Below are 16389 nucleotides of genomic sequence, written 5' to 3'. Positions count from 1 at the left end.
GAAAATACAATGCCAGGTTTCAAGGCATCAAAAGGTAGGCCACGCTCTTGCTTGGGGCTAATGCAGCGGGAGATTACAGATTAAAACCACTGCTTATGTACCATTCTGGAAATCCTCGTGCATTTAGGGGCATCAATAAAGCCACCTTACCCATGCATTTCCGATCGAACTAGAGAGCATGGATAACAATATCTCTCTTTGAGGATTGGTTTAAATGCTACTTCATTCCCGAGGTTGAAAAATATTGTAAAGACAATGATGTTCCTTTCAAGATTTTGCTTCTATTAGATAATGCTCCTGGACATCCTATGCATCTAGATGATTTCAATTTGAACATGTAAGTCATATTTCTACCGCCAAACACTACTTCAGTGTTTCTCAAAGGGTGTGCCGCAAAATTTTCCAAGTGTGCCGCGAAATCTTAAAAAAAATTGCGTCGTTTTTATTTTAACATCATTGTCTTGTCCGAATATTTTATTTTGGTTGTAAGAATTGTCTGCATAACACAAATATAATATAAGTATAAATAAAAAAATTGTTAATATTATTTTTCGTTCTATTTATTTAATTTAGAAATTTCTTCTTCTATGACTACGTAGGTGTGCCGCGAAATTTTTCTTCTTTGGAAAATGTGCCACGAGAGTAAAAAGATTGAGAAACACTGCACTGGGTGTTATTTCAAATTTAAAAGTATACTATTTATGCACAACATTTGCTCAGGCATTGTCTGCAGTAGACAATGAGAAAAATTTTACGTTAAGAGACTTGCAAATCTTACAATATATGCTACGCCATCTTAAACATTAATTAAGGGCTGGGCAGAAATTACTAAAAGTTGTTTAAATGGTACATGAAAGAAAATATGCCCATGGCACATAAAAGGCTTCGAAGAATTTGTAAAAGAAGAATCATATGAAGAGGTTACAGATAAGATTGTAAAGGTTGCAGAGCTACTTCAGTTGGAGGTCGATGCCAAAGACTTGGAGGAGTTAATACAGGAAGAAGGGAAGGAATTATCTAACGAAGAACTTATTGACTTGCACGCAGCGATGATGAAACTCAAGATGAACCAAATGAGGAGCTGAGATGCTTTATCACCAGAGGGATGGCATGGAATTTTGTGAAATTGCATCGGCAATGGCGAGGTTTGAGAAGGTGGATCCTGACAGCAAACGATTCTTAAAAGTTAACAGAGAAGAAATGCCACCATCCAGTCATCCATTAGTGTTCTTTTGTAAGGTTGAGCAGCCAACTCCTTCTAAATCTCCACAGCCCTCAACCTCCACAGAGCCTTACTTATCAGCTGAAGACGTCGATTCTGGGAACGATGCTCGAGAGGTAAAACTTACTGGTGTTATGCCTGTCGCCTCTCTTTTTTGTAATTTTGAAATTTTTTTTAAATTGCATACTTTTGTCATTTTTCCAGCGCATGAGATAAAAAATTGAATAAATACAATAAATAATTCTATTTACATGTTCATCAAACATTTCTTTTTTGATCCAATCAATTCAGCGAGCACAGTTGTGAGTGCTGCACAAGCATGAGCGAAATTCTGACTTACATAATGCAACCCTTGTGTAAGTCGGGGAGTTCCTGTATTTAGGAATATATTCTATTATAAGTAAGTGTAATAGCATCATTTCTATAAACGGTAAACCAACTGAAGTTGTGATGCCAACCGAAGTTATGCCAATATGAAGAAGTTATACCAACCGAAGTTGTGATGCAGTAGCATCACAACTTCGGTTGGCATAACAGCTCATATTGTGAATTCCTTCACAAAGAGTTGCCTATCTCATTGTACCTCTTTCACTATATATTTTTTTTTTTTTGTATGAAATTTGTGTCCCTAAATTGCATTTTCCATATGGTACCTATTTATTAGAAAGATTGAAGACAGTGATCAGTGGACATAATTCCACTTGGATAGAATAAAGTATATAAAACTAAAATTAGAAAAGAAAATATTAAATATATTAAGTGTACATGGTCCAGAAGAGGGGGGGAATATAAAGAAGAAATTGATAAATTTTATAATCAACTACAATGCTACACACATAATGAAGGATTAATTAATGCATAGTTTTTATGTAGAAGCAACTGATTTTACTGCTTTTTATTCAGTCAAGCTAAATAAAACAAGTACTGAAATATGGACAATGGGGAATTGTTTTCACAGTGAAGTTGAACTGCCATGGCCATGAAATGAGTGTCATAACATAAACAAAAACAAGATTAGCATAGTGATAAAGCCTTCTTTTCCTCTCAGTTGTATTATAACTACACATACATTTCCTCTCAGTTGTTACATAACCACACATACATTTTTCCTTTGGAATAAAAAATGACTCAAACAAGCCTGATATACTTATAACATTTCATAAAATTTGTACTCCGTAATATTACTGGACTGTACCTGAACCCAAATGTTATTCGTGCTGCTCAATCTGACCCGAGCTTGATTATGATTTGCAGTATCAGACATGAACCTGTCCCAAGGGCCAAGCCCAGGTGTGTGTGTGTGTGTGTGTGTGTTCAGACCTCTAGTCTGTGATGCATTTTGCTTATAATGTGAATGTTAGAGCTTTCACCTGAACATGCATTATGTTAAAGTTGCTTTGTAGTGAAATTTCCTAATTCAGCTTAAAATCCACTATTTCTGATAATTTTACACTTCAGAACATCTGTTATCCTGTTTTTTTTTTTTTTTTTTTAACTCAACCTCTCAGTTTAAACAACTGTTAATGGGGATTGTATATAACTTTCAAATGACTCAATCTGAAAAGTAAATTTTTATTCTCTGTGTAAATTTTATTTAATTGCTGTAGATTCATCGATGTTTTGAGAAAGTTTGCAGCTCTTCACTGTCACAGGTTATCATGTGTGGCTCTCAAGCCTTTGAAAATTAGCTTATTTGTTTTTCAAGGTTTCTAAGCTTGGGCATCCCTGAAATAAATGTTAAAAATTTATTATGTAATTTTTCAGCAAAGTCAATTTTATGCCAATGTAACTCCAGCATCCTTAAGATCCCCAGGGAAATACATACCACTGTAATGAAAGATGTAACATTTTAAAGACTAACCAAATTCAGCTTAATCCAAAGGGTTCAAAACATTGAGCATTTATAAGTTGCCTCAGATTTTTTTTTCTGATAGACTTTAAAACAGTGAAGAATTCATGAAAGATGCTTATATAAAGTTTAACAGTGCATTTTCATTTCGTAAAATTGCCATTGCCATAGATATTAGAAAGACGAACATGTTTGAAATTTCAGTTATGCAAATTACATTCAATGATAGCTTTGCAATAACTATAGTTTTCATTTTTGTAATTTGTCAAATTATAGTATTATGAAAATTGATATGATGGTTGTCAGTTGCATCTTTTCTCATTTTTATTTTAGATATTGATGAATGTGCTGTTGGAATTCATACTTGTCATCACTCATCGCTGTGTGTTAATGAGAATGGAGGATTTCGTTGTGATTGCCCTAATAATACTACTTGCTCTTCAGGTAGGTGACAACAGAAACATGTTTCTTTCAGTAGCTTGCAATCCGTGCTTTTAAAAGTTTCAAGACTGACTGTGTAGAAAAGAATATAAGTGTACTGTAAAGAATATAACTGTTAAAAAAAAGGTTGGGAAACACTATTTTAAGTGGTATAATAAGTGATTACTCAGTTTTGTGGTTTTGAATGTAATAGCATAGATACAGGACTAGTACAGTTTGAAGTGTACTAATCCTGTATTTATGATATTACACTCAAAACCAGCGAACTGAATAATTACCTGTTATACCATTTAAAACAGTGTTTCCCAACCTTTTTTTTTTTTAGATATGGACCACTTTGATATTTGAGATATGGCTACAGACCACAAAAAATATTAAACTATGCATGCAAATATATTAACTAGTGGCATTTGCTTTCTTAAAAATAGCCCCTGCCCTGAATTGCTAGACTATCATCAAAATTGCTGAAGATTACATTAAAGCAGCTGTTAAGAAAGTTCTAAATACTCCTTTGTGGATGGCTCGAATATCTCTATTGTGATGACCTTTCACTGCTCCTTTGAGCTGCAGAAACAAAAAAAAAAATCCAGCAAGTACAGATCTGAAGAATGTAGAGCATATGGAAAAACATTTTCTGCCATCAAAATCTGTCGATGGATGTATCTATTTTTGGATGGTAATACATTTTTATTCAAGAGAACCACTAACCACTTTTCTGATGCACATGCCTCAAGAAAATTACAAAAACATTTGTGAATTTCTATACCAAAAAATTTTGTAGAAATTAGTACAATAGTTTGTTCTACAGGAACAACCATGTGCAGCTGTTTTCAGTTTCAGTGGTCTCCCTTTCATCACGTGGACAGCTGGACTTGGTGTGTGTGTTATATGATTAAGCTGCATCACTGTAAGCTTGACAAAACAGATTTAGTTCTGAACAAAATTTAATATTCATTCATCACAAATACATGTACATTTAGGGTAAGATGATGTAGAGGCACAAACATGGATGTTTTTCAGCAATGGGAATTAACTAGTCAAAACTTATGACATTCAAAAAATGAGTAGTTTTGCCGTTAAAAAGAACAATTGCTGTCTCCAAAAATAAAATTTTGGAGACAGCAATTGTATATTAAGCCATTAAGTTCTGAAACTGAATTTTGAACCTTTTTCAAAGAGCTGTTTGCTCACATGCAGAAATATGTAATTATAACCAAATACATAATGGTGGAATGTTTGCCACATTAACCTGTCAGTAGTGGAGTGGCACCCAATAGGTGCCCCTTGAAAATAACATTCCTGCATTAACCAATAATTGATTATTAAAAATTAATATTTTCTACCTTCCTAAATATAGTCAGACTTTGACTGCAATAGTTTCTGAAGTGATTTTCTTATAGAAATTGGGTGCAAGAACCTGTCAGGTAACCTGCACCATTTTTGTAACTGTTTGGATTTTGCTTGAAGAATAGTGTGGTATCAGACAGTGTCAGTGTTTTATTTGTTTAAAGTTTCAGGTTACTTATTTTTCCTGTCCCAGTAGGTCAATAAACATCTATCATCTTACCCTAGTTTTTTTTTTTTTTTTTTTTTTTGAAAGATTTATTGTTTTCACAGCACAAAGACAATTACACCAAGATAAACATTAAAAAAAATGTACTTGGGGTGGATGGAATTTATTCAATTATATTAAGGAAGATAGCAAAGCAGGTAAGCAAAACCTTAATCATAATTAATGGAGCATCTTTGGATTCAGGTGAGGTCCCTGTGGATTGGAGTTGTATAAAGGTATCTCCAATTCACAAAGGGTGACATGAGTAATTACATACCTTTTAGCTTAACTTCTGTTCCAGGCAAAATAATGGTGTCACTGGTTAAAGAAGTAATTCACGGTGGCCATCTATACAGGAGTACAGTTATAACAAATCCATACAGTGAGTGTAGCAACTACATGGATTTGTTAAGGGGTGATCTTGTCTGACCAATTTGATTGTTTAAGGGAACTGGATGCTAAAAATAATTTTGATATATTTGTATATATATATATATATATATATATATATATATATATATATTCAGGAAAGCTTTTTGATACTGTTGCACATAAGACTGTTGTACAAGTTTGAGCAGTATAGCATTAAGGGCAACTTACTGCCATGGATTAAGGAATGGTTGAGTGGGAGAAGACAGAGTGGTCATCAATAGACACTGCTCTTTGTGGACTGATGTTATTAATGGAGTTCCACATGGTTAAGTGCTGCTGGACCCATTGTTGTTGTTTTCTGTTATGAATGATATTGATTAAGGTATATCAGGCTTAATGTCTGAGTTTGCAGACATAAAGACTACAACAAGATCTAGAAAAAATAGGTAGATGGGCTGAGAAAATGGAAATTGATGTTTAACATTGACAAAAAGCAGCCTGGAAAACAAGATGCAGGGTATTTCAGAGCCTTCTGAGAGTCATTGCGGTACAAGTCATTGCAGTAATATGGGTTGTGTTAGGGTAGCTAAGAATAGGAACAGGTGCATGTATACTTGCATGTACACCAATGCTAGGAGTTTGGTAAATAAATTTGATGAATTTGAGGTATTGCTCAGAACATCAAAGGCAGATATTGCTGGGATATCAGAGACATGGTGTCACACAGATATAAGGAATGCAGAACTGGAATTTGGGGAGTACAATGTGTACAGGAAGGATAGACAAGATAGGAAGGAAGGAGGGGGTTATACTATTAGTTAAACACAAAATCCAAGGAAGTGAAGCCAGTCAACATCGCTGGACAGTGTAGTGTCGAGTCAGTTTGGTGTGACATAAGCATTGGGAGTAGAAGTGTGTTATAGGCCTAATGACTCTGAGTATAATAAGGAACTATACAGGGAAATAGTGGGCCAGTAAATCAGTCTTATAATGAGGGATTTTAAATACCCAGATATTGACTGGAATTTGGGGGCTGGTCACTCACTCACTAGCAAGGCTTTTGTGGATTTATTGGATGATTGTTTTCTACATCAGCATGTTCAGGAGGCAACTAGAGGGAGTAATACTCTTGATGTGATTATCAGTAGTGATTCTTCATGCATTAAGAATCTGCAGATAAAGGAACTACTAGGTGGCAGTGATCACAGTGTGCTGAAGTGGGATTTACTCGAAGAGGTAACTACCATCAGGGTTAAAGGGAAGCGTTTTTGCTTTCATAAAGGCGACTACAGTGGTCTGAGACAGTATTTAAATTCTATACGGTGGGACAAACTGATGTTACCAACAGCAAATTCAAAATAGGAAGCATTCAAAGAATTTATCTTGGAAGCTAATAGGCTTTACATACCAACTAAGAAATATTAGCATTAGCATTAGTAGAGGCATTTGATGCAAGAAAGCAAGCTTATGCAGCATCAGCCAAAAAAAAAAAAAAAAAAAACCCACTTCCACTTCACCCCTCTGTTCGTTCAAAGTACCTGTCCAGTTGAGCCTTAAACTTATTTAGGCTATCAACCTCCACCACAAGGGATGGCAGTCTGTTCCACCAACCAACCACCCGCTGGCTAAAGGCAAATTTCCGCACGTCTATCCTACATCTGTCTTTCCTCAATTTGAATTTATGCCCTCTCAGGTGATTTTTCTGAGCTAGAGGAAGAATCCCATCAGCATTGAGCATGCTTAAACCATTCAAGGCTTTATACACCTCTATCAGATCACCTCGCTGGTGCCTAGTCTCCAGACACTGTAATTTGCAAAACTTAAGCCTTTCTTCGTAAGAGCACCCCTTTGTTCCATTCACTAATCTTGTTGCCCTTCTCTGTACTCGTTCCAGCAGCTCTACATCCTTCTTGAAATGAGGCCTCCAGACCTGTATACAGTACTCTAGGTGTGGCCTGACCATTGCCTTATACAATGGAATAATCACCTCCTTATCCCTGCTGGAAAAATTCCTGTATATCATTGACAATATTCCATGAGCTACTCTTGCAGCCCGTCTGCACTGCTCAGAGAACTTCATATCTGCCTGCACAACCACCCCCAAGTCCCTTTCATTCTCTACCACTGTCAGTGTAGTACCACAGAGTTGATACGTTGCTCTGGGGTTGCTGTTTCCCATGTGTAGTACTTTACATTTGTCAATGTTAAACTTCATTTGCCACCTCTCAGCCCATCTGCTCAACCTTTCCAGATCCTGTTGCAGAAGCATAGTGTCAGTAGTGTCCTTGACAACCCTGCCAACCTTTGTATCATCTGCAAACTTGGACATTAAGCTTGATATACCATCATCAATATCATTTATAAATACAGAAAACAATAATGGACCCAACACTGAGCCCTGAGGGACTCCACTAATAACATTAGTCCACGATGAGCAGTGTCCATTGATTACCACTCTCTGTCTTCTCCCCCTCAACCACCCCTTTATCCATAGCAGCAATTTGCCTCCAATGTCACACTGCTCCAATTTGTGTAGCAGTCTTCCATGTGCAACAGTATCAAAAGCCTTTCTAAGATCCAAGTATATAATATCAAAGTTATTCCCTGCATCCAGTTCTTTTGTGACTGCATCATAGTATCCAATCAAGTTGGTCAGGCAAGACTTCCCCTTAACAAAACCATGCTGTGTCTGAGCTATAACTGAAGTCTTGTCTAAATGATCCTGCAGTGCTTCTTTAACCAGTGCCTCCATTAATTTTCCTGGAACAGAAGTTAAGCTCACAGGTCTATAATTACTTGTGTCAGCCTTTGATCCTCCTTTGTGAATTGGGGTCACATTTGCACATTTCCAGTCTATGGGTACCTCCCCTGAGTCCAAGGAAGCTCTCATAATTATGGCTAAGGGTTTGCTTACTTCCTTTGCTGCCTCCTTTAATATAACTGGATAGATCCCATCCACCCCGGGTGCCTTTCTTGTGTTTATCTTCAACAGTTTCTCCTCCACTTTACTCCCAGTTATTTCAAGATTCTGTAGCTTACTGCTAGAGTTGAATACACCTCTGGCATTCCCCTTGCTGAATAACTCCTCATGTGTGAATGTCGATGCAAAATATTCATTTAGTTTGTTAGCTACCTGAGCAGGATCATCAACAGTTGACCCATCAATATCAAGTGGACCAATCTGATTCATCCCCTTCCTTCTAGAGTTTACATAAGTAAAGAACTCTTTGCTGTTTTTCTTTGCATCCCTTGCCAAGGATTTCTCGTAATCTGCCTTCGCCTGCCTAACCTCCTTTGTAACTTGGTTGCATATCAACTTGTATCTATCATAGGCTTCTGTGTCGTGTGTTAATTTGTAAGTATCCCATGCATTTTTCTTCTCTGCCATATGCCTCATTAGTTCATCTGACATCCATTTTGGCCTAAACCTTGAACAATATTTCTTAGTTGGTATGTAAAGCCTAGTAGCTTCCAAGATAAGTTCTTTGAATGCTTCCCATTTTGAATTTGCTGTTGGTAACATCATCAGTTGGTCCCACTGTATAGAATTTAAATACTGTCTCAGTCCATCGTAGTCGCCTTTACGGAAGCAATAACCCTTCCCTTTACCCCTAATGGTAGTTACCTCTTTCAGTAAATCCCACTTCAGCACACTGTGATCACTGCCACCTAGTGGTTCATTTATCTGCAGATTCTTAATGCATGAAGAATCACTGCTGATAATCAAATCAAGAGTATTACTCCCTCTAGTTGCCTCCCGAACGTGCTGATGTAGAAAACAATCATCCAATAAATCCACAAAAGCTCTGCTAGTGTGTGAGTAACCAGCCCCCAAATTCCAGTCAATATCTGGGAAATTAAAATCTCCCATTATAAGACTCTCTGATTTACTGGCCCACTCTATTTCCCTGTACAGTTCCTTATTATACTCATCAGAGTCATTAGGCCTATAGCACACTCCTACTCTCAATTTTGATCTCCCAATGCTTATGTCACACCAAACTGACTCAACACTGCACTGTCCAGCGATGTCGACTGGCTTCACTTCCTTGGTTTTTATGTGTTTCTTAACTAATAGCATAAACCCTCCCCCCTTCCTATCCTGTCTATCCTTTCTGTAGACGTTGTACTCCCCAAATTGCAGTTCTGCATCCCTTATATCTGTGTGACACCACGTCTCTGATATCCCAACAATATCTGCCTTTGATGTTTTGAGCAATACCTCAAATTCATCAAATTTATTTACTAAACTCCTAGCATTGGTGTACACGCAAGTATACCTGCACCTGTTTCTATTCTTAGCTACCCTAACACAACCCATGTGTTTACTTGTACCGCAATGGCTCCCAGCAGTCTCTGAAATACCATGCATCTTGTTTTTCAGGCTTCTGCTCATTCTAATAGAAGCAGTGCAAGAATCTCTTTCACCTCTGCCAGTGGCTACTGTCAATCTATTGGTCTTTGGTTTAGACCAAAGACCAATAGATTGACAGTATTGTTCAAGGTTTAGGCCTAAATGGATGTCAGATGAACTAATGAGACATGTACCAGAGAAGAAAAATGCATTGGATACATATAAATTAATGGGTGACGTGGAAGCCTATGATAGATATAAGCTGGTCTGTAACTAAGTCACAAAGGAGATTAGGCAGGCAAAGGCAGATTACGAGAAATCCTTGGCAAAGGATGCAAAGAAAAGAGTTCTTTACCTATGTAAACTCTAGAAGGAAAGGGATGAATGAGATTGGTCCACTGGATATTGATGGTTCAACTGTTGATGATCCTGCTCAGGTGGCTAACAAACTGAATATTTGAATCTACATTCACCCATGAGGAGTTATTCAGGGAGGGGAGTGAGCTGGATGATTTTGTAATAATGTAACAACTATGGCAGTGAGCTGGATGATTTTGTAATAACTGAGAGGAAAGTAGAGAAGAAATTGTTGAAGATAAACATAAAAAAAAAGCACCTGCGGTGGATGGGATCTATCCAGTTATATTAAAGGAGGCAGCAAAGGAAGTAAGCAAACCCTTAGCCATAATTATGAGAGCTTCTTTTGACTCAGGAGAGGTACCCATGGACTGGAGATGTGCAAATGTTACCCCAATTCACAAAGGAGGATCAAAGGACAACACAAGTAATTATAGACTTATTAGTTTAACTTCTGTTCCAGGAAAATTAATGGAGGCACTGGCTAAAGAAACACTGCAGGATCATCTAGACAAGACTTCAGTTATAGCTCAGACACAGCATGGTTTTGTTAAGGGAAATTCTTGTCTGACCAATTTGATTGGATACTATGATGTGGTCACAAAGGAACTGGATACAAAAAATAATTTTGAAATCATATACTTGGATTTCAGTAAAGCTTTTGATACTTTTGCACATCGAAGATTACAGTACAAATTGGAGCAAAATGGCATTACAGGCAAATTGCTACAATGGATAAAGGGATGGTTGAGTGGGAGTAGACAGAGTGATAATGAATGGATACTGCTCTTCATGGACTAATGTTATTAATGGTGTCTCTCAGGTTTCGGTGTTGGCCCCATTGTTCTTTTGTATATTTATCAGTGATATTGATGAAGGTATATCAAGCTTTATGTCAAAATTTGCAGATGATACAAAAGTTCGCAGGGTTGTTAATGACAGTATGCTTCTGCTGCTGCAACAAGGTCTGGAAAAGTTGGACAGATGGGCTAAGAAGTGGCAACTGAAGTTTAACATTGACAAATGCAATGTACTGCATATGGGTAGCAGTAACCCCAGAGAAATGTACCAACTGGGTGATGTTACACTCAGGCTAGTGGAGAATGAAAGAGACCTGGGGGTAATTGTGCAGTCAGATATGAAGTTTTCTGAGCTGTGAAGACAGGCTGCCAGAGGGGGTCTTGTCAATGATATACAGGAATTTTGCAAGCAGGGATAAGGAGGTGATTATCCCCTTGTATAAAGCAATGTGTCAGGCCACACCTTGAGTACTGCGTATAGGTCTGGAAGCCTCATTTTAGGATTGATGTAGAGTTACTTGAATGAGTACAGAGAAGGGCAACAAGGGTGGTGAGGGGAACAAAGGGGATGCTCTTACAAAGAAAGGCTTAAGTTCTGCAAATTGCATCATCTAGAGACTAGGCCTCTGTGAGGTGATATGGTTGCAGTGCATAAGCCCTTGAATGGGTTGAGCAGGTTCACTGCTGTTGGGGTTCTTCCTCTTGCTCAGAATACAAATCTTACTCACCTGAAATATAACACACAAGATACATTAATAACTTGTTTTATAAGATATATAGACACCTCTGTAGCCAGGTGGGAAGGAGCAGCAGTGCGTAGCACATGCTTCTTGATTAGACTGGGGTTCGAACCCGTCGCCACCAAATACGGAAGATGCGGAAAGGTCAGGGAATGACCACTGCATATCCCAGAGCAATATGATGGCCTTAGTTGCTAATGCTCCTAAAAACCAAAAAATAACAACAATATACGATATATATTATGTATTACTCCTCCAGTCATGATGTATAAATACCTATTGGAGAATAGTAAAAAATAATAAAATAAATACGACAATACAAAAAGCTGATTATAAAATATAGGTAACAATAGATGATTCGGGAGGCCACTTTGTTAGGTAGACTTACACTTTTCATGAAATGTAGGTCTCCACACGTAACAGCATCATGTTTTGATACCATGTGATATAAAGCAGGTGAGCAGGTAAGAGATAATTTGTAGATGCAATTCAGTGTGACAATGGGCAAGATGAAAGATTTAAGTAATTTTGAACAATGCATGGGAGTTGGTGCCAGACATGTTGGAATGAGTGTCAGAAAATGCAATCTTGTTGGAATTTGTGTATGAGTGTGTCTTGAGTAGGGGGCTTAGAGGGGAACAGGTATCCTGTGTGTTATCAGACACTCAGCCTAAAACACTGATGGATCCAATATCTCTCTATTACAGAAGATTTAGGAGAAGTCCGGTTGGCCTGCCTCCCTAAAATCCACTCATGCACACCTTCTCGATGGTAAGCCCTGTTACGTCACTTAGGTGGCAACGAACGTGTAGAGTGGTTCTCTTCAAGACGCCTGGTCAGCGTGAAGAGGAAAAGACCAAACCCTCCAGCAATATGAAAGCACGACGAAACAAATGGCCCTCAGTCCCCAGCAGCTTTCACTCTCCCTCTTATGGCAGCGAGAGGATTAGAGTGGAAGCAGAGGGTGCTAAGAATCTCTGGGTACGACCAGGCTGCCATGCACGGAAACTGAACTTGGCCTGTTATAATGTAAGAACACTCATCGGTGAAGACAGGATATTAGAGCTGGAAAAGGAATTAGAAAATGTGAATTGGAATATCATCGGTTTGGCTGAAACAAGAAGAAGAAATGAATCACTTATAAGTTTATCAAGTGGAAATCTGCTGTACACCAATGGTAACAGTGAAAGGAGTGAAGGTGGAGTTGGGTTTCTGGTCCATAAAGATTTTAAAAACAACATTTTGGAATTCAAAAGTACATCACCAAGAGTGTCAAGACTAATACTCAACATTTCTAAGAGATACAAGCTAAAGATTATAATGATTTATGCACCAACATCGAGCCATGATGATGAGGAGGTTGAAGAAATGTACACCGAAATTGAGAATCTTCTAGATGAGCAGAAAACCCACTACACTATTATTATGGGAGACTTCAATGCTAAGGTTGGAAAAAGACAAAACAGCGCAGAAAAGGGAACTATAGGAAATTTTGGAATTGGTGAAAGAAATGAAAGAGGTGAAAGACTTGTGGAATTTGCAGAATCTCAAGGACTGTCAGTAATGAACACTTTTTTTCAAGAAAAGGGTGAACAGAAAGTGGACATGGAAGAGTCCAAATGGATTAACTACTAATGAAATCGACTTCATCCTCACTAACAGAAGATATATTGTGAATGATGTTACCGTCCTGAATAAGGTAAATGTCGGAAGTGATCACAGAATGGTAAGATGTACACTTGATATAGATGTAGGAAAGGAAAGGAAAGGAAAAAACTGACTCGAGTAAATAATACAAAGGTCTTTGAGATAACAGAAGAGGAGAAAAAGCAGTATGTACTGGAACTTAAGAACAAGTATGAGCTTCTGCAGACTGCTGAGGACCAAGATATCGACGAGGAATATTACAACTTTTTGAAAGTGATAAAGCCAAAGAAACCTATAGGGAAAAAGAAATCCAAAGAAGAAAAAATTAGTCAAGAAACACTTGTTATGATGAACCGAAGACGACAAATGAAAAGCAAGAAAAACACTGACAGGGAGAAAATTGAGTATACTGAGTTATGCAAAGCCATTAGAAAGAGACTCAGAGAGAACATAAGAAGATTTAACACAAGAAAAGTAGAACAAGCATTAAGGGAAAACAAAGGATTTAAATCAGCAGCCATGAGCAGTAATACAGAAAGACAAATGATACTGAAACTGAAGAATAGCGATGGTGTACTTATAAACAGCAGAGAAGGCATAATTCAAATAGCAGAAGACTACTATAGAGAATTATACAAGGAGCAGGGGAATGATGCCAGCAGTGGGGAAGATGGATTGCAAAGTAGCAACACATACGACATACCCAATATTCTTCCTGATGAGGTAGAACATGCATTGAAGAAAATGAAGAATCAGAAAGCCCCGGGGGAAGATGAAGTTACTGTTGAGTTGTTAAAATTGGGAGGAAGAGACATAACACAAAAACTGGCAAGGCTCTTCACAAAGTGCATTAGAAAAGGTGTGGTGCCTAAGCAGTGGAATAATGCAATCATAGTTTTGCTGCATAAGAAAGGAGATAAATCAGAAATTGGAAATTATAGACCAATTAGCTTGTTATCCCATATCTACAAGTTGTTCACAAGGGTCATTACTTACAGATTAGAAAGAATACTTGATGAGAATCAACCGAAAGAGCAAGCTGGCTTTAGGACAGGATTCTCAACTATGGATCACCTTCATGTAATATCACAGCTAATGGAGAAAGCAAATGAATATAAAACACCATTATGCCTGGCATTTGTGGATTATGAAAAGGCATTTGACTCCATACAGCATAAGGCAATGTTTCGGGCACTGGAAAGACAAGCCATTGATACCCCATATATTATGATTTTGAAGAAAATATACGAGAGTGCTACATCCTTTATTAGACTAGACAAAGACAGTAGGAAATTTAAAATTGAGAAAGGAGTTCGACAAGGAGACACAATATCTCCGAAGCTGTTTACTGCTGCCCTTGAGGAAGCTTTCAGAAGATTAGACTGGTCGCCAATGTGAACGGAGAGTACCTAAACCATTTACGATTTGCAGATGACATTGTGGTCATAAGCCACGATCCCAAAGAATTAGAGGAAAATCTTAATCAGTTATGCACAGCTAGTAAGGATTTTGGACTAAAGATGAATATGGCTAAAACAAAAGTAATGTTGAACAAGTATGCCACAGAAAAGGAAATAATGATTGAAGGAGCAGTAATTGAAAAGGTGGAGTCATATACTTATCTGGGACAAGTTATTAGCTGTAATAATGATAAATGGATGGAAGTCAAGAGAAGAATAAATTTTGGATGGATAGCATTCAGGAAATATAGTCACATACTGAAGAGCAATATTCCAGTTTGTCTGAAACGTAAAATAATGAACCAATGTATACTCCCCACCATGACTTATGGAAGTGAAACTTGGGCACTCACCAAAAGAATGGAAGAGAAGCTGAGAACTACACAGCGAAGAATGGAACGAATCATATTGGGAATCAGACTGTTAGATAAGAAGAGAAACACATGGATTAGGCAACAAACTCAAGTAAAGGACATTCTTATCAAAACTAAAGAACTAAAATGGTCTTGGGCATGACACATAGCTCGAAGACATGATGACAGATGGACTAAGAAAATAACAGAATGGTATCCAAGAGGAGCTAGAAGAAAACCTGGAAGACAAAGGCGGAGATGGATAGATGAAATTCATGAGTTTGTGGGTAGTAAATGGATGTCCAGTGCTCAAAACAGAAGGAACTGGAAAGTTGCTGGAGAGGCCTTCATCCTGCAGTGGATTGAAAATGGCTGATGATGATGATGATGTGTCTTGAGTAAAACATTAGTCCATCAGCCAGTAAAACTGGCTGGATGTTATTTGGTTATTGGACCAATGTTTTACTCGTAAACAACTCATCGATAATGGGAGATACCAACAAAGGCTGACAAGACTTGTGCAAGGTAACAGAAGACAAATAGCAACTAGGTATTTGTCTCCTGTTATATTAATAACCAGAGAGGCTTTTCAGAATGTGCAACTCATCATACTTTCTAAAACAGCCAATGATCGAACACATTCAGAAACTCACAGAACACATTCAACAAATGATACAAAGGGTAGTTCATGTTTAAATTGGCTTTAGAGAGCAGATCTAAGTGACTACAGGAACATCTGTCAGTTTCATTAAATAAACATTGGAAGCTGCATATAAGCTGGATATCATTGTCACTAATTCAAAACAGCATTTGGAGTGGTGTTCTTCTTGACATGCATGGATCCTAGAACAGTGGCAAAAGATGCTGTGTAGTGAAGAGTCTCACTACATCATCAAATAAATCATATGTTATATGGCATTCAATTTAGATCACAGAGATCTTGGGTTTGCATAGAACTAAAGTGCATTTAGTGCTATATTATAGAAATGACATTTATCTGAGGAATTGTTCAGGCTATGTAGAAGAGAATAATTTGTTTTATGACTTATTCAGAATTGATATTTTTGTAACTAATAAATTATTTATGGAATTGCCAAATTTAATTTCAGTACAGGCTTCAATGTTAATTTTATTGTTCTCATTGTTGTTGTTGTCAGAATTCTGAGAATTTGTTTGCTTGTTAACAAAGCTAGTGTCATATTCCTTGCCAACTGTAGCATTTGAAAAAAATGAATTATCATT

The 16389-nt window shown here is 37.5% G+C and overlaps 1 protein-coding gene across 1 annotated transcript in view; it reads left to right on the top strand.

Annotated features, from left to right (window-relative positions):
- LOC150084486 (protein kinase C-binding protein NELL1-like) overlaps positions 1–16389 on the top strand; it is a 512402-nt gene that overhangs the window by 394486 nt on the left and 101527 nt on the right. The window contains exon 17 of the mRNA XM_090375239.1: positions 3405–3515. Coding sequence (XP_090231365.1) covers positions 3405–3515 — 111 coding nt within the window. The remainder of the gene's footprint in view (positions 1–3404; positions 3516–16389) is intronic.

Source organism: Mastigoproctus giganteus, chromosome 6 (assembly GCF_048544385.1).
Source record: "Mastigoproctus giganteus isolate SK-2022 chromosome 6, ASM4854438v1, whole genome shotgun sequence".
In the NCBI taxonomy this organism is placed as follows: Eukaryota; Metazoa; Arthropoda; class Arachnida; order Uropygi; family Thelyphonidae; genus Mastigoproctus; species Mastigoproctus giganteus.
The sequence above is the reverse complement of the archived record's forward strand: the minus strand, read 5'-3'. Positions and strand labels throughout refer to the sequence as shown.